This window comes from Scyliorhinus torazame, chromosome 5 (genome assembly GCF_047496885.1).
Source record: "Scyliorhinus torazame isolate Kashiwa2021f chromosome 5, sScyTor2.1, whole genome shotgun sequence".
Lineage (NCBI taxonomy): Eukaryota > Metazoa > Chordata > Chondrichthyes > Carcharhiniformes > Scyliorhinidae > Scyliorhinus > Scyliorhinus torazame.
The window spans coordinates 178,949,372-178,976,246 of NC_092711.1; the positions used below are offsets into that span (position 1 = coordinate 178,949,372).

The window sequence follows — 26,875 nt, forward strand, 5'->3', positions numbered from 1 at the left end:
CGGCATCCCACTCACTGTGATGTCGGACAATGGCCCCTGCTTCGCGAGCCAGGAATGGTCTAACTTCGCCAGCAGGTACAACTTTGTACACGTGATGTCCAGTCCCCTGCACCCCCAGTCAAATGGCAAAGCAGAAAAGGGCATCCACATCGTAAGGAGGCTCCTCTGCAAGGCTGCTGAAGCAGGATCTGACTTCTGCCTCGCCTTGCTGGCCTATCGCTCGGCTCCACTATCCACGGGCCTGTCACCAGCCCAGCTGCTGATGGGTCACACCCTCAGGACCACTTTACCGTCCATTCACGTCCCAGACCTCGACCATGCTCCGGTCCTTCAGCGGATGCAACAGTCTCGCGCACAGCACAAGGCGGCGCATGACGCTCGAGCGACTGATCTTCCTGCTCTGGCGCCAGGTGACAACGTCCGAATCCATCTTCCGGAGGGTGGCTGGTCTGCGACTGCTGTGGTTCTTCGGCTGGTGGCTCCCCGCTTATTCCTGGTTTATTTGCCTGATGGCTCCATTCGCCGCCGCAATTGGCGTGCCCTTCGTCTGGTTCCACGCTCGCTACGCGATCCTCCACCGGTGCCACACCCTCCTGTTGTCCCCGACCTGGACTTTGTAGAGCTCCCGGATACTCTGCATCCTCCTCACTTGGCCGTGGCCCGGCCCGATCCTCAGCCGGTGGCTCCTGACCCCCCTTGAGGCGGTCAACCCAAATTCGTCGCCCACCTCAGAGACTTGATTTATGAGCCTTACAATGTTGGACTCAATGCTTTGTTCTCTCATCCTGTTTCAGCATTTCACTAGTTTGTTTATAGCATTCGTTAGTAGTTTTGTTGTTGGTGTAACACCTTGCTTTTCTTTTCTCTGCACCAGGCACCTTCCCGTATATATAGACTAGCCTCATGTACATAGTTATGTTAATACTGCACACACATGGTCAGATACACTCATTACACATTATTTTTCCTCACATAGGCGCATGTTCTTTGTAAAAAAGGGGGATGTCCATAATATACATCAGTACATTGTGGTGCAATCACATACACACACTGATGGACATGCAGTAGGAACAACCAGCATACATAACACCGCAGCCAATCACCAGTGAGAGCACAAGCACTATAAAGACAGGGGACAGGAGAGTTCCTGCTCATTCTAGCAGCAGCCAGCTCAGAGCACAGAGCTCACAGCCTGTAACACAGACATTCACCATGTGCTGAGTGTCTCACCATAGCTAGTGATAGGAAAGGGTCCACAGTTAAGCTGGTATTGCTGAGACCCACGTTTACAGATTGCTAGCATAGTTGAATTCGCACAAGGCCGATGACGCGTCGGAAGTAGGCGTGCCCGGCCGCCGCGCGGCTGCGTTGCGGGGCCTGTGGTCCCAGGAGTTCAATTTCTGGGCCCGATGAGACTTTTATTTCTGGCCTTTGGGCCCAGCCATGCAGACCTTCGCGAAGTGCCCCTTCTTTCCGCATTCGTTGCAGATAGCGGAGCGGGCCGGGCAATGCTGGCGTGAGTGTTGGCCTTGCCCACAGAAATAACATGGGGGGCCCCCGGTGTGAGTGGGTCGCCGCGCGGCACAGGCCTGTAGCATGGCCGAGTCTGGAGGGGATCGAGAGGGGTTCGCAAGGTCCGCGGAGTACGTGCGTAGATTATGGTGGGCCACTTCCAGAAAAAAGGCGAGTGTTACCGTGCCCTGGAGGTCCTTCGCTCCGTCTTCTAGGAGCCGCTGCCAGATGTACGTGGATCGGATACCGGACACGAAAGCATCACGAATATGTAAGTTCACGTGGACTTTTGCCGTCACCTCTTTATGATCGCAGTTCCTGGCGAGCGCGGTGAGCCTCTCCAAGTATTCATCTAGCATTTCCCCGGAGCGCTGGCGGCAGGTTGAGAGGAAATGTCTGGCGTGTACCTCGTTTATCGGCTTTACGAAGCGCTTCTGTCGGATTTTGACCGCCGTTTCGTACTTTCTCGATCACGGAGGAGAGTCTGTGGCCCACCCGGGCATGTAGTAAGCTCAGCTTGCGAGGTCCGTCAACTTCAGTCACTGAGGAATTCAGATAGGCCTCAAAACGCCGGAGCCAGTATTAAAAAATTTCAGTGGCCTCGGTGACCGAGCATCCAAATTGAGCTTCTCCGGCTTTAGACCGCTGCCCATCTTGATGTAGTCTGGTTATTAAAATGAGATACCCTCAATCATGACTCAGGAGAGAAGATTAATAATTCAAAGGCTTTAATTACCAGAGAACCAGACAGCTGCCGAGAAGTGTGCTCACTGCATGCTGCCCACTGAACGTAACCTTATATACAGTTCCCTGGGGCCGGAGGCAGAGTCCCCCAGGGTTCCAAACCCGGTCTTAAAGGCGCCTAAGCATTAAAGGTACATGTGTATACAGATATCATTCATCACAGACTGTCTCTAGGATATGTCGGAGTAATGAGGCTGAGCATAGGGGCTTCTCAGTCTGCGGAAACGAATCCTCTAGTTTCCCACAGGGGTAGGAATTCCGTCAAACTATTACAGACATACAAGCTGTCCGAATAGATGTCTGCAGGGGTCGGAAACGAGCCGGGGTGGTCTACAATATACGGTATGGCTGCCAGTTCTGCTGCCTGCGAGCCTAAGTGTCCTGGCAACTTTAATGAAATCTCATCTAGGGCACGTCCCTGCACGTCCTCTACATAAATACCGCAACCGGTAATTCTCTTTCCGTTCAAAACTGTGGAGGAGCCGTCCACCTAAATTTTCAGGGGTGCGCACGTGTCTGTGGGCTGGGGTCTCTGGGGTATATTACCTGCTTTCCTGGGAGCTGACTTAGGTATAAATGGGCCTGTGTTGTGTTTTGTGGTGATGATCTCACACTCATGTGGGGTACCTGCATATTGCAAATTATCGGCTAGGAAGGTGTGGGTCTTGGTTCTTTTGTCTGTAATGTCCCGTCCCTGTAAAAGAAGGGTCCAGCGGGCTGCGCGGATTTGGCTGACTGTGCCATCTTTAAGTCGACCGTCTAATAATAGCTGTGTTAGGGTGTGTTCAGTGAGGATGGTGATGGGGTTGAGTCCTGTAATGTCTGCGAAGTACTGTACTGCCCAAAAAACTGCGAGCAGGTGCCTTTCGCAGGCAGAAAATCCTTGCTCGACAGGATCTAACACGCGTGAGGCGTATGCTAAGGGGCGTAATTGGTCATGGCGTTCCTGGAGGAGTACGGCCGAAAGGGTTCGGTCAGTGCTTGCAACCTCAATTGCGTACGGGGAAAGTGGATCTGGGACCTGTAATGCGGGAGCTGTGCTGAGGGCTCTTTTTAAAGCATCCATGGCATCCGTATGCTGTGGAAGCCATTTCCAAGGTGCTTATCATAGAATTATTTTTTACAGTGCAGAAGGAGGCCATTCAGCCCATCGAGTCTGCACCGGCTCTTGGAAAGAGCACCCTACCCAAGGTCAACACCTCCACCCTATCCCCACAACCCAGTAACCCCACCCAACACTAAGGGCAATTTATCAGGGCCAATCCACCTAACCTGCACATCTTTGGACTGTGGGAGAAAACCGGAGCACCCGGAGGAAACCCACGCACACACGGGAAGAACGTGCAAACTCCACACAGACAGTGACCCAAGCCGGGAATCGAACCTGACACCCTGGAGCTGTGAAGCAATTGTGCTAATCACTTGTTTCATGAGAAGTTCGGATAGGGGCACTGCTTTTGTGGCGAAACCGTCGATGTGGTTTCTGCAGTAGCCAACCAGTCCTAAAAATGACCGGAGGGCTGAGACATTATGGGGAAGGAGCAATTTGACGATAGAGTCAATTCTCTTTTGCTCGATCTCGCGTTTACTATGAGTGATTACTGTACCCAAGTAAATCACTTTTTCCTGCAAAATCTGGGCCTTCTTGGGGTTGACTTTACAACCAATTTCTTTTAGGAGTGCAAGGAGTTCGGCGAGAAGCGAAATGTGCACTCCCCTTGTGTCTGTCTGTAGTAGCAAGTCATCTACATACTGGACCAGCCAATCGGGGCGGGAACATTTTGCTACTCCATTTGCCAGCCGTCGGTGGAAAATGGAGGGGGAGTTGTGGAAGCCTTGTGGAAGGCACATCCACATATATTGTTGTCCCTGGAATGTAAAGGCGAATTTGTACTGGCACACTTTATCCAATGGAATAGACGAAAAGCCATTGCTAATGTCCAGAACCGAAATTTTTTTTGACTGGAGTCCCTGTTTGAGCATGGTCTCGGGACTCGTGGCTATGGTGGGGGCTGCTACTGGGGTTACTTTGTTCAGTTCCCAGTAATCAATGGTCAGTCGCCATGATCCATCGGGTTTCCTGACGGGCCAAATTGGTACGTTGTTTGTGGAGCCTACTGATCTGAGTACGCCTTGATCAAGCAAACTCTCTATTACTTTGGAGATTTCTCCCTCTACCTCTTGGGGAAAACCATACTGCTTTTGGGGTCTGGGGGTCGGGACCTGTAATATTTACCAAGCCAGCTATTTTGCCTCAGTCGTGCTTGTGCTGTGCAAATGCTGCTTTGTGTTGCTGCAGGACTTTCCTAACCTGTTTGTCCTGACGAATGGCTCGAGGGTCAAACCAGAAGTCGCCTACTGAGCTAATCCTGTTTTCATAGTCTCCAACTGTGAGCGTGGCGGGGGCTCGTGCTGCCTTTGCCATTCTCCAAACACATTTATTAACTGGATCAAAAGAGAGGTTATGGGAGCTCATAAAATTGATTCCTAGGATGTGTTCTGCTGATTGGGGTAGATCGACCAAAACTACGGGGTGTTTAGTTGTGATGTTCCCTATTTGTATCGCTACAGGGACTGTGATGTGTCCTTGTTGTAAATGACCTGTAAAGCCGCTGAGTGTGATGGTGTCTGTTGTGGGCCACGTGTCTCACTGAAACATAGTGGAGGAATTGAGTGTGGTCTGGGACCCTCTTGTGTCCCAAAGAAATTCTACGAGGTGTCCCCAGACGCCTGCTACGACCGGTCTACCGGACTTGTCCCAAAGGGTGTCGCAGACCCAAGTTGGGGAGCCCGAACACCGTCAGTCGGTGCCGTTCATGTCTATGTTCTCTGAACGGGCGCCAACACTATGGATTGGCTTTGCCCTATTCTTATTTAGGGTGCCTGTCTGTTGGTTTCTCTGCTGCTTTTGGGGCGCGTTGCACTCTCGTGCAAAGTGTCCTAATTGTCCACAGTTGTACCATTCCTGGGATTTTGGCTGTGGTGGGCTGTTCCTGCCCTCATTTACCCATGCGGGGTTCTGGTGCGCTTTAACTGGATTCATATCTGCCTGCTCTTCATCTGGTTTTATAAATGCGGTTTTGCCTTGGAGTGATTGCTCCCAATCTCTTCAAAACCCAATTCTCGTTGTGGGCCTCGTCTGAGGGGTCATAATTTGCGCAAACCCTTTGTCCTGCGTCATTTCATTTCATTTCAGGATTCAAGTCCATTTGGCCATGTTATCTGGGGACAAATTGGCGCGGGCTAACTCTCCGAAAACTGCTGTGAAATGTATCCACAAGCGTCCAGCAAACGCTGTGGGGTGCTCTGTTTTCTTTTGCCTACACTTGTTTAGGCCTTCTACGGGGTCTCCTCTGTTATAGCCGATCACATCTAGGATCGCTATGTGCATCTCTTGGGAGTGTGCCTCCTCCTACATTCTGTGGGTCGAGAAGGGCTGCCATGACTGAAGGGTCGAGGCTTAAAACTGTGAGCTTCACTTGCTCCTTTTCATCCAAGCCGTACATGGTAGCCTGCTGTTTAACTCTAGCGAAAAACTGGTGGGGGTATGATGTGAGAAGGAACGGTGTAATCTTTCCACACGCGTTCCGTAATTGGGTCACGGTTAACGGGGTTGTATATAGGAAATCTGCGTTTCCTTCTGCTGCGGCCCTGCGGTGCGTGGTTACAGGGTTCATGGGGGTGTGATCTGCCTGTTCAGTCGGGGGTTGGGGTGCTTTTCTCTTTTGGGGTTTTTCTTGCGTACATGTCCCATGTACATATCTGTGGGCATTCTCATTTAACTCCTGCCAATCGGGGCCGTTTTCCTGGTCTAATTGGGTCCAAACATAATTTGAAACCCATTCTGGACAGAAAGCAGAGATTGCAATTCTGCAATTTGCTTCCGGCACTTTGCGTGATCCACTGAGCTCTGCCTTTGTTCCGTCGTGGAAGTGTGGAGTACTCGTGGGGCTGCTTTTAAATCATTGCACTGTTTCTGCAATTTCTCTACCTGTTGCTCGGTTTCTTGTCTTACCAAGACCGCACGTTGCGTGTCCTGGTAGGCCTTATCATACTGGGTCTGAAAACTACTCAAATGGCGAGACAAAACTGGTGTGCCCGCTTGGCATCATCCACCTCTCTGTCCCTCGCTGCTAACTGTTCTCTCAAATCTTTTATCTTCTTTCTCAAACTCGCTCACATCCCCCTCACTATTTCTGTCTCTCTCCTCTATCTCTCTCTATGGAGCGTCCTAACGACCTCCTCTGTGCCTCGCAATTGTGCCAAGCAGGACACGATTGCCATCGGCTTGCGAGCTTTCCCTAAGCTCTTCTTGTGGATCTCTGACAGGTTCTCCCACCAAGTATGTCCTATACTCCCGGGACCTGTTTCGTCATTCGTGCAGAATTCGCTCCAAAGGGGCCATCCTTACCCTTTGAGGTACTTTCTGATTTCCTCTTCCCATACGGGACACAGTCCTACTCTACTGGTCGCTGCAACCTCAAATTCCTGGGGGTTCATAAGGCGTCCCATTGCCATTTTCTCTATCTGGGTTCTGTACTGAATTTGGAACAGGGGGTGATAAAGTGGTAAAGTGAATCCAGTTAAAGCGCACCAGAACCCCGCAGTGAGTTCTCCCAGTGAGCCAGGGAAGACACAGCCAGAGTGAGACAGCAAAGAGTGAGTTTGGGAATTTGAATCTAGGTGGGAATTCAAAGCTGGGTGGGGAGGAGGTGCTTTTTATCCCTGGTAAGTGACTGGTAAGTAGTGTTTCTGTTTTCTTTTTCTTTTCATTTGTATAAATTTTTTTTTTCTTTGTTGTTTATTTATTTATTGGGGGAAATTGTAATTGTTGAAGTTAACCAAAGGTTTAAGACATGGCAGGAGATCTCAGACCCGTGTCATGCTCCTCATGTGCGATGTGGGAGCTCAGGGACACGTCCACTGTCTCTGGCTCCTTCACGTGCAAGAAGTGTGTCCAGTTGCAGCCCCTGCAAAACAAATATACCACTTTGGATACTGTTGAGGGGGATGGCTCACCAGGGGAAGGCAGCAGCAGCCAGGTTCATGGCACCGTGGCTGGCTCTGCTGCGCAGTTGGGCAGGAAGAAGAATGGCAGGGCTATAGTGATAGGGGACTCAATTGTAAGGGGAATAGACAGGTGGTTCTGCGGACGCAATCGAGACTCCAGGATGGTATGTTGCCTCCCTGGTGCAAGGGTCAAGGATGTCTCGTAGCGGCTGCAGGACATTCTGGGGGGGGGGGGGGGGGTGAACAGCCAGCTGACGTGGTGCACATAGGCACCAACAATTCAGGTAAAAAACGGGACGAGATCCTACAAGCTGAATTCAGGGAGTTAGGAGTTAAACTAAAAAGTAGGACCTCAAAGGTAGTAATCTCAGGATTGCTACCAGTGCCACGAGCTAGTCAGAGTAGGAATGAGGAGCGTGGCTCGAGAGATGGTGCAAGAGGGAGGGATTCAAATTCCTGGGGCATTGGAACCGGTTCTGGGGCGGTGGGACCAGTACAAACCAGACGGTCTGCACCTGGGCGGGACTGGAACCGATGTCCTAGAGGGGGTGTTTGCTAGAGCTGTTGGGGAGAGTTTAAACTAATGTGGCAGGGGGATGGGAACCGATGCAGGAAGTTGGAAGATAGTAAAACAGGGACAGAAACGAAAGGCAGTAAGGGGGAAAGTGTAAGGCAGAGAAGCCTTAGTCAAAAATCAAACAGGGCGACAGTACAAGGTGCAGTGACTGAGGGGAGCTCAGTGAATAGGACCAGGAATACTAAAATGAATAAAACGGGAGTGAAAACATTAATGGTAAGCGACGCGGCAGGTTGTTACATGAAGATATGGGTTCAATGACAAGGAAAATTAGGACAAAGGCTAAGAGGAAATATAACTTAGGCGAGGTTACTGATCGAGGTGTTAAGATTCAGAACAGAGGTAAAAAAGCCAACAGAAGATTACTTTACCTGAATGCTCGTAGTATTCGGAATAAGGTGAATGAGTTGATGGTGCAAATCATCGCGAATGACTATGATTTAGTGGCCAGTACTGAAACATGGCTAAACATGGCTCCACGACTGGGAGTTAAATATCCGAGGGTATCAAACTATTCGGAAGGACAGAGTGGATGGTAAGGGAGGTGGTGTAGCTCTGTTATTTAAGGATGACATCCGGGCAACAGTAAGGGATGACATCGGTGCTATGGAGGATAAGGTTGAATCCATTTGGCTGGAAATCAGGAATAGTAAGGCGAAAAAGTCACTGATAGGAGTAGTCTATAGGCCACTAAATTGTAACATTATGGTGGGGCAGGCAATAAACAAAGAAATAACTGATGCATGTATAAATGGTACAGCAGTTATCATGGGGGATTTTAATCTACATGTCGATTGGTTTAACCAGGTCGGTCAAGGCAGCCTTGAGGAGGAGTTTATAGAATGTATCCGCGATAGTTTCCTAGAACAGTATGTAATGGAACCTACGAGGGAACAAGCGGTCCTAGATCTGGTCCTGTGTAATGAGACAGGATTGATTCAGGATCTCATATTTAGGGATCCTCTCGGAAGGAGCGATCACAATATAGTGGAATTTAAAATACAGATGGAGAGTGAGAAGGTAAAATCAAGCACTAGTGTTTTGTGCATAAACAAAGGAGATTACAATGGGATGAGAGAAGAACTAGCTAAGGTAGACTGGGAGCAAAGACTTTATGGTGAAACAGTTGAGGAACAGTGGAGAACCTTCCAAGCAATTTTTCACAGTGCTCAGCAAAGGTTTATACCAACAAAAAGGCAGGACGGTAGAAAGAGGGAAAATCGACCGTGGATATCGAAGGAAATAAGAGAGAGTATCAAATTGAAGGAAAAAGCATACAAAGTAGCAAAGATTAGTGGGAGACTAGAGGACTGGGAAATCTTTAGGGGGCAACAGAAAGCTACTAAAAAAGCTATAAAGAAGGGTAAGATAGATTATGAGAGTAAACTTGCTCAGAATATAAAAACAGACAGTAAATGTTTCTACAAATATATAAAACAAAAAAGAGTGGCTAAGGTAAATATTGGTCCTTTAGAGGATGAGAAGGGAGATTTAATAATGGGAGATGAGGAAATGGCTGAGGAACTGAACAGGTTTTTTGGGTCGGTCTTCACAGTGGAAGACACAAATAACATGCCAGTGACTGATGGAAATGAGGCTATGACAGGTGAGGACCTTGAGAGGATTGTTATCACCAAGGAGGTAGTGATGGGCAAGCTAATGGGGCTAAAGGTAGACAAGTCTCCTGGCCCTGATGGAATGCATCCCAGAGTGCTAAAAGAGATGGCTAGGGAAATTGCAAATGCACCAGTGATAATTTACCAAAGTTCACTAGACTCTGGGGTGGTCCCGGCGGATTGGAAATCAGCAAACGTGACACCACTGTTTAAAAAAGGGGTGGGTGCCCTGATTGCTGGGCGTGTCCTAGGTAGCCGTTGGCCTGCTTTGTTCTGGTCTCCTCTGGCGCCGGGGTGTCTGTCTTCGTATTGTTTACTTAAATGTTACCTTTTTGTTCCAGAGGATGGCTCATTAGTATGGAAATGGTTTGCAGTATCGGTCTTGTCTGGGAGCTACGGCTCCAATCAACAGACAAACCTTGCTCCTGCTTGCTTTCTTAGTATTGTCTATTTTCCCTGCAATCTTTGCAAAGTGTCCATTTTGTAATCGGGAAGTGGCCATCCCAGATGGCTACAAAGGTACCTGCCAGTAACCTTTGTGTAAATCCAGGTTGGAAATAAAAGCTGATTGTCCCACCTTCTCAATGCAATCCTCCAAAAGTGGGATAGGATAAGAGTCCATTCTAGTAACTGCATTAATCTTTCTATAGTCCACACACAACTGTTGAATTCCATCTGGTTTTGGTACCATCACTATGGGTGAGCCCCATTGGTTGCAACCCACTTCAATTATGCCATTTTTAAGCATACTCTCAATTTCTTTGTTAACCTGTGCCAATTTTAAAGGGTTAAGTCTATATGGATGTTGTTTGATAGGAACAGCATTTCCTACATCTACATCTTGTACAGCCATTTTAGTACTTCCCAATTTATCTCTACAAACTTGCCCACGTGATATCAATAACTCTTTCAGGTGAGTTTGTTTTTCCTCTGGAAGGGAACTTAACAATTCATCCCAATTTTTAAGAACATCCTCGTTTTCCAATTTAATTTGAGGGTTGTCAAATTCACAGTCATCTGGATTTGGTTCGTCACTTTGAGTTAGAATTATTAAAACCTCCTCCTTTTGCTCTCCTTCCCTTTCAAAGTACCTTATAAGCATATTCACATGACACACTTGGTGAGTTTTCCTTCTATCTGGCGTTCTTACCACATAATTCACCACACTTAATTTCCTTTCAATCTGATAAAGTCCACAAAACCTTGCTTTTAAAGGTTCACCTACCGCTGGTAACAATACTAAAACTTTATCTCCAATGGCAAAACTACGAACTTTGGATTTCTTGTCCGCTACCCGTTTCATCACAAGTTGTGCAATTTTTAACTGCTGTCTAGCCAATTCCCCTGCTCTATTTAATCGTTCCCTAAAATTTGACACGTAATCCAATACTGTAAGTTCCGATTACTCACTCTCCAATTTTTCCATCATCAATTTAAGTGGTCCTCTTACCTCATGACCAAAAATTAGTTCCAACGGACTGAATTTGGTTGACTCATTAGGTGCATCCCTAATTGCAAACAGTACGAATGGAACTCCTTTATCCCAATTCTCTGGATAATCTTGACAATAAGCCTTTAATGTCTGATGCCACCTTTCTAACACTCCCTGCGATTCTGGATGGTACACAGTTTAATTAAATTGTTTCATTCCAAAACTATCAATAACTTCTTTGAATAACCTAAAATCCAAAAACATTTCTATTGGCCTGGACTACATAAAGATGTAGTTAAATTTTGTCGATCATGTCACACATGTCTAGTGATATGGAAATCTCAAGCAGTGATAAAACCAGCGCCCTTAATACCCATTTCAGCATTTGAGGAACCTTTTCCAAGGGTCTTAATTATAATAATATGAATAATCGCTTGTTGTCATAAAGAGACTTCAATTAAGTTACTGTGAAAAGCTCCGAGTCGCCACATTCCGGGCCTGTTCGGGGAGCCAGGTACGGGAATTGAACCCGCGCTGCCGGCCTTGTTCTGCATTACAAGCCAGCTGTTTAGCCCACTGTGCTATCACTTTTAAATTAGCAAGTGATTGGAAGACATTCCTTTCATGTAGAAAGAAATCAGAATTACACCTGGTTTTGCTGGCTGCAGCTCCAAATCTACAAACCGAAATCAAACACACCCTGTCGCTGACAGCCCAAAGCGAAAGTGAAGCAGACAGCCCAGCTCCACCCACACTCTGACATCACTGCAGCTATTTGACAAACACCCAGTTCTTAAAAGGTACACCCACTACAGCTATTTGATAAACACAGATTTCTTAAAGGTACATCCACTACAGCTATTTGATAATCACCCATTTCTTAAAGGTACTCTCACATGACGCCGGGAATGACCACAGTAAAATACAAGTTATGGTTTTCCAGGTGTCCAGAGTCCAGAATCCAAATTCTAATGGAATGTTCCTTCAGAGGGAGGTTTATTGTTGCGGGAGATCCGTCTTTCCAGCAGTGAGACTTCCACGATGGGGGAAGACACGGAGAGTGAGTCAGTCTGGGAGGCACAAGTTCCAATGTTTCAGCACTTTGCAGGTTTTTTAAATTATATTTTTATTGAAGTTTTTCCATTTTAACAAATATCCAACAAAAGCTCAGGATGAAATGAATGAAAATCGCTTATTGTCACAAGTAGGCTTCAAATGAAGTTACTGTGAAAAGCCCCTAGTCGCCACATTCTGGCGCCTGTTTGGGGAGGCTGTTACGGGAATCGAACCGTGCTGCTGGCCTGCCTTGGTCTGCTTTCAAAGCCAGCGATTTAGCCCTGTGCTAAACAGCCCCTAGGATTGGTGCAGCACAGCAGAAATGTCTCAGCAATACAGAAATACAGGAGAGGACAGGAGGCCGACAATACAAATGGGTCAGTATAATCATTAAGCTTGGTGCCTCCATATGTACCGATGGATATACTGGAGAACAACATCCTTATGTCCCCATCTCGGGTACAAGTCTTGTCTGTACCTTTGCAGGAACCAGTCAACGGTTCTTCAACCGCAAAATAACAGAGACACATAAATTTCAGAAAAAAATCAGTGAGGACGCTGATCCTAAAAAGGATTTATTCAATAAACCACCAGATGCAACAAATCCCCCAACTCCGGCACAGCACAGAACGATCATCGCTCCACACAATTACACAGAGAAGAGCAGCAAATATTCACACAATTGGTTCAGATTCTAATCGATGCAGTCAGCGCCTCCCAAGAGACTAACAGGATTTAAAAAGTACGATCAAAAGCAGAGGGCCTCAGCATAACAGGGACCAAGATATAGCCCAGATACATCCCCTGGCGCACGCCACTCACCACAAGCCAACAAGGGAAAATCTGCTCATTCGAAACTTCACTTAGCCTCTCAGGACACCCCGGCTAGGAAGGAACCTCCTAAGCAAAAGGGGGCAATGGGAAAACGACCACATTACAAGACCTGGCCCGGCCCTGTCCACCCTCGTACACAGGAGTCAGGTAGCAAGGATAGTCACACCATGCCAGGACTCACTACACACCCAACCTCACTCCTCTCCCACCAAAACCGAGGGCAGCGCAAGAAGATTCAGGCCGTCCTCCACCAAGGAAATTCCACCCACAAGGAGAGGAAAATTCGTCAACTCGGCATCTCGGGAGGGGTACGATCCTTCCCCCGATACGGTAAAGGAAACATCAGCACGCTACGCCGAATAGAGAGGAACACCAGGATTAGCCAAAGAATAAAGGATGCCAGACAGGGATCAGCACCGTACACCATCACAAAAAGGATATCCGGGGCAGGGCAGCATAGCCTCATCGAAGACAAAACACTGCCTCCCCAGGGGAGCCCCAGCTTCAATAAGGAGGGCATTCAGGAAGTCACTATATAATACAAGTTGAAGGAGGATGTCTATCCCCCCCCACTCAGCCTCACCCTCTGACAGAAGAAGGGCTCCAACATTATTGATCCACAACACTCAAACTCTCACTCAAACCCTCCAACCCACAGGTTACTACCTCCCCAGTGAAACCCTATCCCAAGAGGGGGGGGGCAGACCAGGAGCCCCCAAAAGGGGGTAACTTGGGGAAGGGAGACTCATTCCACCCTCCGCCCGACACAGTTACTCCTGCCCTACCCGATCAAGTGACCACTGCCACTACCCAGGCAGCCAAGAGAATATTGAAGAAGATAAGTTGAACAAGGATTAACCGACCACACCCAGGCGTGCGCCATTACACATTTCCCCCGACTCCAACAAGTCCAGTGGCGCCAACCACAGGGAAGAATCACCAGGAACCCAGTCCTCTTCAAGATACATGTCCGGACTATCATAGGAAATAAGCATGGATTACATTAACCCACAATCGCAAAAATACAACAAAAAACACAATGCAGATAGTTCAAACCGGGGGCTTTCCTCATCCATGGTGAGGACTTACATAACCATACCACCCACCACCACACCGACCATCCACCCACCACCCTGCCGTGGGGCTACTCATCTTCTCTAAAATACGAGGTGAGGGGTATTGAAAATGTCGTCCCCCTTTGTAAATACAAACATTACAGCACATCAGAGAAAAAATTACAAGACTCTGCACAAACTTCATGTCACCCTCCAGGCTCGAGGGGCCGAGTGGCCTACTCCTGCTCCTAATTCGTATGTTATCACATCCTTTATAATAGATTGTAGCATTTTCCCTCCTACTGATGTCAGGCTAATGGGTCTGTGGGTCCCCATTTTCTCTCTCCCTCCTTAAATAGTGGGGTTACATTTACCACCTTCCAATCTGCAGGAACCATTCCAGAATCTATCGAATTTTGAAAGGTGATCACCAATGTATCCACTATCTCTACAGCCGCCTCTTTCAACACTCTGGGATGTAGAGCATCAGCTTTTGGGGATTTATCAACTTTCAACCAATACTACATTTTCACTCATGCTAATCTCTTTCAGTTCCTCGTGCTCACTAGTCCCTTGGTTCTCGAATGTTTTTGGTACAATTTCTGTATCTTCCTCTGTGAAGACAGACACACATTGTTTAGTTTCTCTGTCATTTCCTTATTCTCCATTATAAACTCTCCTGTCTCTGCCTGGAATGGACCCACATTGGTCTTTGTTAATCTTTTCCTTTTCACATTCCTATAGGAACTTTTCCAGTCAGTTTTCAGGTTTCTCACCAGGTTGCTCTCATATTCTATTTTCTCTTTATCAGTTTCTTTTGCAAAATTCCAAAACAGGTTCCCAATCCTCAGGCTCACTATTATTTGGGCCACTTTTTGAGTCTCTTCCTTGATCTAATGGAATCTTTAACTTTTCTTGTGAGCCACGGTTGCATCGCTTTTCCTGTTGTATTTGTTTCTTAAAGGAATCTATATTTGATGTAAATATGTAATAATTCCTTAACTGCTAGCGATTGTCTGTCTATCGTCATACCTTTTGTTGTAAGTTCCCAATCTTCCCAAGACAACTTGCCCCATATATCTTGACAGTTTCCTTCTGTGAGAAATACACAGATAAATTAAACAAAAGAATCATGTAACCACCATAGCCCATCTTCAAGGCAACATGGCATGATTTGGGAGTTCCAAACAGAAATGGGAACTAAATACCTTCCAACTTCCACACATCCTTTCACTCTGTGATCGTCGTGAAAATTGAAGCTAGATATTCACAACAAAGCTTAAAGATCATCAGCCCACTGGAGGCAAAGTCGTGAGACCGGCCACTCCAGCAAAAAGAAACCTCCGACCATCCCCATTGACCAACTAACCGAATGAATGAAATGCAGTCCTGGATGTAATTGAGAGCAGAAACAAGAACAGCAGAATCCAATCCCTGTAATCACTTGTCACCTTGCTGGTGTCTCAGCACATGGGATGAATCACAATATCCCTTCTCACACTGAGAGCAGGTGAATGGCCTCTCTCCACAGTGTGAACTCGCTGATGCTTCTGAAGGGTGGATGAATGTCTGAATCTTCTCCCACACTGAGAGCAGGCGAATGGCTTCTCCCCAGTGTGAATTCGCTGGTGTTTCTGCAGGTTGGATAAATGAGTGAATCCCTTCTCACACTGAGAGCAGCTGAACGGCCTCTCCCCAGTGTGAACTCGCTGGTGTGCTTGCAAGGAGGATGAATGACTGAATCCCTTCCCACACTGAGAGCAGGTGAATGGCTTCTCCCCAGTGTGAACTCGCTGGTGTGACTTCAAGCTGGATAAATGAGTGAATCCCTTCTCACACTGAGAACAGATGAATGGCCTCTCCTCAGAGTGAACTCGCTGGTGTGACTTCAGGCTGGACAACCGAGTGAATCCCTTCCCACACTGAGAGCAGGTGAATGGCTTCTCCCCAGTGTGAACTCGCTGGTGTGTCTGCAGGTTGTCGAACCGAGTGAATCCCTTCCCGCACACAGAGCAGGTGAATGGCTTCTCACCAGTGTGAACTCGTTGGTGACTCTGCAGGTTGTCAAACCGAGAGAATCCCTTCCCACAATGAGGGCAGGTGAACGGTCTCTTCCCGGTGTGATCTCGCTGGTGTCTCTGCAGATGGGATAACTCAGTAAAGTCCTTTCCACACTGAGAGCAGTTGAACGGCCTCTCCCCAGTGTGAACTCGCTGGTGTCTCTGCAGGTGGGATGAATGACTGAAACTCTTCCCACACTGAGAGCAGGTGAACGGCCTCTCCCCAGTGTGAACTCGCTGGTGTGACTTCAGGCTGGATAAATCAGTGAATCCCTTTCCACACTTAGAGCAGGTGAACGGCCTCTCCCCAGTGTGAATGCGTCGATGAGCTTCCAGCACAGATGGGGCTCTGAATCCCTTCCCACAGTCCCTACATTTCCACGGTTTCTCCATGTTTTGGGTGTCCTTGTGTCTCTCCAGGTTTGACAATCAGTTGAATTCTCACACAGAACACAGGTGCCGTCTCTCCCACTGTGAATGGTGCAATGTTATTTTTCAGTCTGTGTAACTGGTTAAAGCTCTTTCCACAGTCAGTTCACTGGAACACTCTCACTCGGGTGTGTGTGTCTCAGGGCTTTTCCAGTCACTCTGATGTTTAAAATCTTCTGAAGCCAACAGATCGGGAAACAATTCTTCAAGATTCAAAGGCCGATGATGTTCACGCCCTGATGAATCGAGTGACTCAGTCTGATCTAGTCATGATGGTTGAGATTTCGGTCTGTAATTGCTCTCTTTTAATAGCCTGTAAAAAAATATAGAAATTCAGAACATACATAACATTCTTTCCCCTCTTATTCCCCATCCCACACACTCTCCTTCCATTCTCACTCTGTTGTATCCAATATTCACCCACCCAATTCTCCTGAAGGTGCTGATTCAGGCTGATTGACAGATCCCTGCCCACTGCTTCCTGTCCTGGACACAGAGACCATAACAAATAGGAGCTGCAGTCGACCATTCAGCCCATCGAGCCTGCTCAACCACTCAAAGGGATCATTGGCCGATCTACCTCAGCACCATTTGCCCACACTAACCCCCATATCCCTGGATATCTTCAATATCTAGAAACCTATCAATCTCTGTCCTGAAAATATTTGATGACTGAGGCTCCACAGTCCTCGGAGGTAGGGAATTCCAAAGCTTCACCACATCCTCGAGTGAAGAAATCCCTCCTCATCTCAGCTTTCTCGCCATTTTCCTGCCGGTTCCCCATAATCCTTGACTCCCTCATCAATCCCTATTGTTTCAATCCCAGCCATTGTTGGAGCAGTGGATAGATTTAGTGTCTTCTCTGGTTCGAAGATCAATGTTACTGAGTCTGAGGTCATACCGGTGAGGAGGGGTTAACAGGTGAGCGCCCTCCTCTTGCTAACTTCCCCTTCAGATGCCCCTGCTGGGATTTAAATATCTGGGAATGTTAATGACCCCCCCCCCCTCTTTTAGGCAGCTGTATCATAGAATCATAGAATCTACAGAGCAGGAGGAGGCCATTTGGCCCATCGAGTCCACACCGACCCTTGAAAGAGCACCCTACCTAATTCCATGGCTCCACCCTATCCCCGTAACCCCACCTAACCTTTGACACTAAGGGGCAATTTAGCATACATATGTCTCATATTGATAATAATCCTTATTGTCACAAGTAGGCTTACATTAACACTGCAATTAAGTTACTGTGAAAAGCCCCTTGTCGCCACATTCCGGCGCCTGTTCGGGTCACAGAGGGAGAATTTAGAATGTCCAATTTATCTAATAGCACGTCTTTCAGGACTTGTGGGAGGAAACCGGAGCATCTGGAGGAAACCCACGCAGGCACGGGAAGAACGTGTAGACTCCACACAGACAGTGACCCAAGCCGCGAATCGAAACTGGGACCAATGCACTGTGAATCCATAGTGCTAACCACTGTGCTGCCCCTCCTGTCTCAGATTAATTTACTGTCCCCTTAAATGTCAGCCATCTCCTGGGGAAATGAGCCCTTTAATTGTGAACATTAGGAAGGAGACCATCCTTTTAGCCAGACAAATAAATGTGTCAAGCTGAGGGAGCAAAGGATGTCAATGTCTTTAAGAGAGAGAGAGAGAGACCTGGGCCAAGCTTTCCAGAGTCTGCACCCTCCCTGCATTCACTTCCTTTCCCTTCAGTTGCTGCAAGACACCAATTGAAGATCAGAATGAGGAAAGAAATGGAAAGGGGGAGAAAACAAAGTGTTTCACTCACAGATGTTGGAACAGGAGGAAGTTTCAGTCCGTGTGAAGGTTCAACCAGAGAGAGGAGCAGCAGCAATGAGCAGGTGAACAAGCTCGTTGTCCAACTTCCGCATTCAGATAATGGGGGAACGCAGATTGGCTAAAGGACAAGACTCCTTCCGGTACTCCGACTCTTCCCATTGGTCAACAAACGTCCAACGCACGCAGTGGAATGACTCTGCTGCGTGGTGACGTCTCCGGGTTCTAGTGCGCACGCCTAGCGCGCCCTCCCCCTCCCCCTCCCCCTCCCCATCCTCGAGACGAGGCTTCCAGGCAACCGGCTGATAGCGCCGGCCAGAGCGAGAAGCCGCTCGGTGATCTCTCCCCTCCCACCCGGTCCGGGACTGCGCATGTCCAAGGGAGTGGAGACGTTGCGTGTGTCCAAGGGAGAGCAGAGGTTGCGCATGTGCAAGGTGAGCCCACCCACTGACCTTCCTGCTGAGGGTCTCTTGTCCTCCAGCCAATCAAAGGGCTGGTTTCCCAAGGAGATGGCTGACATTTAAGGGGACAGTAAATTCATTTTTTTTTAAAATAATTTTTATTGGGGTTTTCACAAAACATCAACAACAGAATGAAAAAGAAACCCAATAGAATTAAATACAGAACAAAGTAAAACAACCCCCTGCCCCCCTCCCCCTATACAAAGAACAAAGAAATGTACAGCACAGGAACAGGCCCTTCGGCCCTCCAAGCCCGTGCCGACCATGCTGCCCGACCAAACTACAATCTTCTACACTTCCTGGGTCCGTATCCCTCGATTCCCATCCTATTCATGTATTTGTCAAGATGCCCCTTAAATGTCACTATCGGCCCTGCTTCCACCACCTCCTCCGGTAGCGAGTTCCAGGCACCCACTACCCTCTGTGTAAAAAAACTTGCCTCGTACATCTACTCTAAACCTTGCCCCTCTCACCTTAAACCTATGCCCCCTAGTAATTGACCCCTCTACCCCGGGGAAAAGCCTCTGACTATTCACTCTGTCTATGCCCCTCATAATTTTGTAGACCTCTATCAGGTCGCCCCTCAACCTCCTTCGTTCCAGTGAGAACAAACCGAGTTTATTCAACCGCTCCTCATAGCTAATGCCCTCCATACCAGGCAACATTCTGGTAAATCTCTTCTGCACCCTCTCTAAAGCCTCCACATCCTTCTGGTAGTGTGGCGACCAGAATTGAACACTATACTCCAAGTGTGGCCTAACTAAGGTTCTATACAGCTGCAACATGACTTGCCAATTCCTATACTCAGTGCCCCGGCCAATGAAGGCAAGCATGCCGTATGCCTTCTTGACTACCTTCTCCACCTGTGTTGCCCCTTTCAGTGACCTGTGGACCTGTACTCCTAGATCTCTTTGACTTTCAATGCTCTTGAGGGTTCTACCATTCACTGTATATTCCCTACCTGCATTAGACCTTCCAAAATGCATTACCTCACATTTGTCCGGATTAAACTCCATCTGCCATCTCTCCGCCCAAGTCTCCAAACAATCTAAATCCTGCTGTATCCTCTGACAGTCCTCATCGCTATCCGCAATTCCACCAACCTTTGTGTCGTCTGCAAACTTACTAATCAGACCAGTTACATTTTCCTCCAAATCATTTATATATACTACAAACAGCAAAGGTCCCAGCACTGATCCCTGTGGAACACCACTGGTCACAGCCCTTCAATTAGAAAAGCATCCTTCCATTGCTACTCTCTGCCTTCTATGACCTAGCCAGTTCTGTATCCACCTTGCCAGCTCACCCCTGATCCTGTGTGACTTCACCTTTTGTACTAGTCTACCATGAGGGACCTTGTCAAAGGCCTTACTGAAGTCCATATAGACAATATTCACTGCCCTACCTGCATCAATCATCTTTGTGACCTCCTCGAAAAACTCTATCAAGTAAGTGAGACATGACCTCCCCTTCACAAAACCATGCTGCCTCTCACTAATACATCCATTTGCTTCCAAATGGGAGTAGATCCTGTCTCGAAGAATTCTCTCCAGTAATTTCCCTACCACTGAAGTAAGGCTCACCAGCCTGTAGTTCCCTGGATTATCCTTGCTACCCTTCTTAAACAGAGGAACAACATTGGCTATTCTCCAGTCCTCCAGGACATCACCTGAAGACAGTGAGGATCCAAAGATTTCTGTCAAGGCCTCAGCAATTTCCTCTCCAGCCTCCTTCAGTATTCTGGGGTAGATCCCATCAGGCCCTGGGGACTTATCTACCTTAATATTTTTTAAGACACCCAACACCTCGTCTTTTTGGATCTCAATGTGACCCAGGCTATCTACACACCCTTCTCCAGACTCAACATCTATCAATTTCTTCTCTTTGGTGAATACTGATGCAAAGTATTCATTTAGTACCTCACCCATTTCCTCTAGCTCCACACATAGATTCCCTTGCCTATCCTTCAGTGGGCCAACCCTTTCCCTGGCTACCCTCTTGCTTTTTATGTACGTGTAAAAAGCCTTGGGATTTTCCTTAACCCTATTTGCCAATGACTTTTTGTGACCCCTTCTAGCCCTCCTGACTCCTTGCTTAAGTTCCTTCCTACTTTCCTTATATTCCACACAGGCTTCGTCTGTTCCCAGCCTTTTAGCCCTAACAAATGCCTCATTTCTCTTTTTGACAAGGCCCACAATATCTCTTGTTATCCAAGGTTCCCGAAAATTGCCGTATTTATCCTTCTTCCTCACAGGAACATGCCGGTCCTGAGTCCCTTTCAACTGTCACTTGAAAGCCTCCCACATGTCAGATGTTGAGTTGCCCTCAAACATCCGTCCCCAATCTATGTTCTTCAGTTCCCACCTAATATTGTTATAATTAGCCTTCCCCCAATTTAGCACATTCATCCTAGGACCACTCTTATCCTTGTCCACCAGCACTTTAAAACTTACTGAATTGTGGTCACTGTTCCCGAAATGCTCCCCTACTGAAACTTCTACCACCTGGCCAGGCTCATTCCCCAATACCAGGTCCAGTACCGCCCCTTCCCTAGTTGGACTGTCTACATATTGTTTTAAGAAGCCCTCCTGGATGCTCCTTACAAACTCCACCCCATCTAAGCCCCTGGCACTAAGTGAGTCCCAGTCAATATTGGGGAAGTTGAAGCCTCCCATCACCACAACCCTGTTGTTTTTACTCTTTTCCAAAATCTGTCTACCTATCTGCTCCTCTATCTCCCGCTGGCTGTTGGGAGGCCTGTAGTAAACCCCCAACATTGTGACTGCACCCTTCTTATTCCTGATCTCTACCCATATAGCCTCACTGCCCTCTGAGGTGTCCTCCCGCAGTACAGCTGTGATATTCTCCCTAACCAGTAGTGCAACTCCGCCACCCCTTTTACATCCCCCTCTATCCCGCCTGAAACATCTAAATCCTGGAACGTTTAGCTGCCAATCCTGCCCTTCCCTCAACCAGGTCTCTGTAATGGCAACAACATCATAGTTCCAAGTACTAATCCAAGCTCTAAGTTCATCTGCCTTACCCGTAATACTTCTTGCATTAAAACATATGCACTTCAGGCCACCAGACCCGCTGTGTTCAGCAACTTCTCCCTGTCGGCTCTGCCTCAGAGCCCCACTGTCCCTATTCCCTAGTTCTCCCTCAATGCTCTCACCTTCTGACCTATTGCTCCCGTGCCCACCCCCCTGCCATACTAGTTTAAACCCTCCCTTGTGACACTAGCAAACCTCGCGGCCAGGATATTTATGCCTCTCCAGTTTAGATGCAACCCGTCCTTATATGGGTCACACCTGCCCCGGAAGAGCTCCCAGTGGTCCAGATAACGGAAACCCTCCCTCCTACACCAGCTGTTTAGCCACGTGTTTAGCTGCTCTATCTTCCTATTTCTAGCCTCACTGGCACGTGGCACAGGGAGTAATCCCGAGATTACAACCCTAGAGGTCCTGTCTTTTAACTTTCTGCCTAGCTCTCTGAACGCCTGCTGCAGGACCTCATGCCCCTTCCTGCCTATGTCGTTAGTACCAATATGTACAACGACCTCTGCCTGTTTGCCCTCCCCCTTCAGGATGCCCTGTACCCGTTCGGAGACATCCTGGACCCTGGCACCAGGGAGGCAACATACCATCCTGGAGTCTCTTTCACGTCCACAGAAGCGCCTATCTGTGCCCCTGACTATAGAGTCCCCTGTTACTATTGCTCTTCTGCGCTTTGACCCTCCCTTCTGAACATCAGAGCCAGCCGTGGTGCTACTGCTCTGGCTGCTGCTGTTTTCCCCTGATAGGCTATCCCCCCCGACAGTATCCAAAGGGGTATACTTGTTCAAGAGGGGGACAACCATAGGGGATTCCTGCACTGACTGCCTGCCCTTTCTGGTGGTCACCCATTTCTCTGCCTGCACCTTGGGTGTGACCACATTTATATAACTGGGATCTATGACGCTTTCCGCCACCTGCATGCTCCTAAGTGCATCCAATTGCTGCTCCAACCGAACCATGTGGTCGGTGAGGAGGTCCAGTTGGGTGCACTTTCTGCAGATGAAGCCATCCGGGACGCTGGAAGCCTCCCGGACCTGCCACATCTCACAGTCAGATCACTGCACCCCTCTAACTGACATTGCGTCAATTAATTAAAATTAAAAGTTAAAATTTTTAAAAATTTTTTTAAAAGTTACTGTTAACTATCTGTTTCCTAGCACTAGATTTCTAATATAAATGCGAAAGCTAAATATAGTACTCTCCGATCTCTGGCTTAGATACCCCTCTAAATTATAATTAAGTAATTATGTTTAATTAGTTATCAATGCTTAATGTTTTTTAATTTAGTGTAGATTCCCAACCAGCCACTCAGGTCACAGCTTTTCTGTGATGTCACTTCAGTTTCCCCCCCGACACACACAATTTGAAAAAGGTATAAAAGTAAAAATAAGTAAAAAGCACTCTCTTACTTTCTGAGTGTCTTGGATGTTCTCAGGTTCTCTCCCTGACAGAGACTGCTCCTCCTCCTCCGAACGGCTCCCGAAACTAGGCCCGCTCCCGAAATCTCCGCTCTGACTCGCAGCTCCTGCGCTTTTAAAATCTCCCGCGCTGTTTTCAATGTCCCGGCTCTCTCTCTTCTCGCGCTGTTTTCAATGTCCCGGCTCTCTCTCCACTCGCGCTGTTTTCAATCATAAACAATAAATTAACACCCCGAGTTAACACAAAGCAAACATAGCAAATATATACACACCCTCCTCAGATCCCCCAGGGTAAGTAAACAAAAATAAAATAGAACCCCCCCCCCCCCTCCCCGCCCCCGGGTTGCTGCTGACCATTGTCTGCCGTTCTGTCAGGAAGTCCAAGAACGGTTGCTGTGGCAGTACCAGGTATTGCGGTACCCAAGAGGCTGATGACCATTGGTTAGACCCAGGAGTCTACCATTGGCTGTTGTTACGTAGCTCCGCCCTGTCAGGCGGAGTATAAGAGATGGTGCCGTCCCAGCAGCCTTCACTTTCTGTACCGAAGCTGCTGGGGAACAAGTTCTAGTAGATTAAAGCCTTCAGTTATGAAATCACTTCGTCTTGAGTGTAATTGATCGCACATCAATTTAATCTGCTCGATTTAAGCTGGAAGGATGGATCTCCGAATCAAACCGGAGTGCCTACAACTCAACCCCCACGCGGAGAACTCGGCTGCAATATTTAAACACTGGCTGGCGTGCTTTAAAGGCTACCTGGAGACGGCCGGAGGCACTCCCTCAGAAGGACAGAAAATGCATCTTCTGCGCTCAAGGGTCAGCCCTGGGATCTACACCCTTATTGAGGAGGCAGAGAACTATGATGCCGCGATCGAACTGTTGGAAGGACATTATATCCGCCCTGTAAATCAGGTCTACGCCCGTCACCTGCTTGCTACGAGACGGCAAAGCCCCGGGGAATTGTTGGAAGATTTCTACCGGGCGCTACTGGTGCTGGGCCGAAACTGTGGCTGCCCGCAAGTTTCAGGAAGCGAGCACATGGAACTTTTAGTCAGGGATGCTTTCGTAGCAGGTATGAGCTCCTCAGATATCCGCCGAAGACTCCTAGAAAGGGACACCCTGGGACTTAGAGAGGCACGGGCCCTGGCAGGGTCCATGGACGTTGCCTACAAAAACGCGCAGTCCTATGCGCCCAACCGCGCGGTGGCCCCCTGGGCTGCGTGGCACCCCGCAGCGGCAGCCCCACAGACCTGACCCCACAAGCCTGCACTACGAGACGGCCCGCTAACGCCGCCGTACCCCGCTGTTTCTTCTGCGGGCAGGCGAATCATCCCCCCCCGCGCTGCCCTTCCCGCACCGCCACCTGCAAAGGGTGCGGCAAGAAGGTTCACTTTGTGGGGGTCTGCCAGGCCCGTGGCCGCGGTCTCCAGCGACTCCGGACCGCCGCGGCAACCCCTTCAGGCCCCGACCGGCCAGCGCTCACCGCCACCCCCTATCCTAGGGCCACGTGCGACCCATGGGCGCAGCCATCTTACCCCCCGGACACCACGCTGGACGGGTGGGCGCCGCCATTTTGTCCATCCCCGCCGCCATCTTGTTCATCCCCGGACACCATGTGCGACCCATGGGTGACGCCATCTTGGATGGGGCCCCAGGCCCCCAGCTCGGCCGACTACACGCTGCCCGATCAGAACTCACAACTGTTTCATCTGGCCTCGGTGACACTGGACCAAAGTCGACCCCGGACACTTGCAACGGCTACAATGACGGTCTTCATCAAAGGCCACGAGACGTCTTGCCTGATTGACTCTGGGAGCACGGAAAGCTTTGTTCACCCCGACACGGTAAGGTGCTGTTCACTTGTAACCCACCCTGGAAACCAAAAGATCTCCCTGGCCTCCGGGTCACACTCGGTGGAGATAAAGGGGTTCTGCCTAGCGAACCTCACTGTCCAAGGCAGGAAATTCGACAATATCCGCCTGTATGTCCTGCCGCACCTCTGCGCGGCAATCCTCCTGGGGCTGGACTTCCAATGCCACTTGCAAAGCCTGACCTTTAAATTCGGCGGCCCTATACCTCCCGTTACTGTCTGCGGCCTCGCGACCCTTAAGGTCGACCCGCCTTCCCTGTTTGTGAACCTCACCCGGATTGCAAACCCGTCGCCACCAGGAGCAAGCGGTACAGTGCCCAGGACCAGACCTTCATCAGGTCAGAGGTCCAAAGGCTACTGAGGGAAGGGGTCATTGAAGCGAGCAACAGTCCCTGGAGAGCTGAAGTAGTGGTGGTAAAGACCGGGGAGAAGCATAGGATGGTCATTGACTACAGCCAGACCATCAATAGGTTTACGCAGCTGGACGCGTACCCTCTCCCCCGTATAGCCGACCTGGTAAACAGGATCGCACAATACAAGGTCTTCTCCACAGTGGATCTCAAGTCCGCCTACCACCAGCTACCCCTCCGTAATAGTGACCGCAAGTACACTGCCTTCGTAGTAGATGGGCGACTCTATCAATTTTTAAGGGTTCCTTTTGGTGTCACTAATGGGGTATCGGTCTTCCAGCGAGAGATGGACCGAATGGTTGACCGGTACGGCTTACGCGCAACGTTCCCGTATCTGGATAACGTCACCATCTGCGGCCATGACCAGCAGGACCACGACACCAACCTCTGCAAATCCCTCCAGACCGCGAAAATCCTCAACCTGACATACAATAAGGATAAATGCGTGTTCAGCACCGACCGTCTAGCCATTCTAGGCTACGTAGTGCGAAATGGAGTTATAGGCCCCGACCGCGAACGCATGCGCCCCCTTATGGAGTTCCCCCTCCCTCACTTCCCCAAGGCCCTGAAGCGCTGCCTCGGGTTTTTCAGCTATTACGCGCAGTGGGTCCCCAACTAACCAGACAAAGCCCGACCCCTAATCCAGTCCACAATCTTCCCCCTGTCGACGGAGGCCCGCCAGGCCTTCAGCCGCATCAAAGCAGACATTGCAAAGGCCACGATGCGCACCATCGACGAGTCCCTCCCCTTCCAGGTCGAGAGCGATGCGTCCGACGTAGCTCTGGCGGCCACCCTCAACCAAGCGGGCAGGCACGTGGCTTTCTTCTCCCGTACCCTCCATGCTTCCGAAATTCGCCATTCCTCGGTCGAAAAAGAGGCACAAGCCCTAGTAGAAGCTGTGCGACACTGGAGGCATTACCTGGCCAGCAGGAGATTCACTCTCCTCACGGACCAACGGTCGGTTGCCTTCATGTTCGATAATGCACTGCGGGGCAAAATTAAAAACGACAAGATCTTGCGGTGGAGGATAGAACTCTCCACCTCCAACTACGAGATCTTGTACCGTCCGGGGAAGCTAAACGAGCCTCCTGATGCCCTGTCCCGCGGCCCTGTCCCGCCTCCGAGCCCTCCACGAGGATCTCTGCCACCCGGGCCCGGTCACCCGTTTCTTCCACTTCATCAAGACCCGCAACCTGCCCTACTCCATCGAGGAGGTCAGGACAGTCACCAGGGGCTGCCAAACCTGCGAGGAGTGCAAACCGCACTTCTACCGGCTAGAGAGGGCGCACTTGATAAAGCCTTCCACTTCAAAGGCCCCGTCCCCTCAACCGACCGCAACACGTATTTCCTGAACGTGATTGACGAGTACTCCCGGTTCCCATTCGCCATCCCCAGACATGACCACAACCACCGTCATCAAGGCCCTCCAGGGTATCTTTACACTGTTCGGTTTCCCCGCGTACATACACAGTGATAGGGGGTCCTCCTTTATGAGCGACGAACTGTGTCAATTCCTGCTCAGCAAGGGCATCGCCTC

The 26,875-nt window shown here is 49.1% G+C and overlaps 2 protein-coding genes across 2 annotated transcripts in view; both read right to left on the minus strand.

Annotated features, from left to right (window-relative positions):
* LOC140418066 (uncharacterized) overlaps window positions 1–26,875 on the minus strand; it is a 182,863-nt gene that overhangs the window by 123,498 nt on the left and 32,490 nt on the right. Inside the window, 1 exon segment of the mRNA XM_072501493.1 lies at window positions 14,869–14,931. Coding sequence (XP_072357594.1) covers window positions 14,869–14,931 — 63 coding nt within the window.
* LOC140422520 (uncharacterized) lies at window positions 12,481–18,319 on the minus strand. Its single transcript, XM_072507536.1, has 2 exons — window positions 18,117–18,319; window positions 12,481–16,638 (listed from the first exon to the last, which is right to left on the minus strand). Exon 2 carries the CDS (start codon window positions 16,287–16,289, stop codon window positions 15,300–15,302), a length of 990 nt encoding a protein of 329 aa, XP_072363637.1. The 5' UTR covers window positions 16,290–16,638; window positions 18,117–18,319; the 3' UTR covers window positions 12,481–15,299.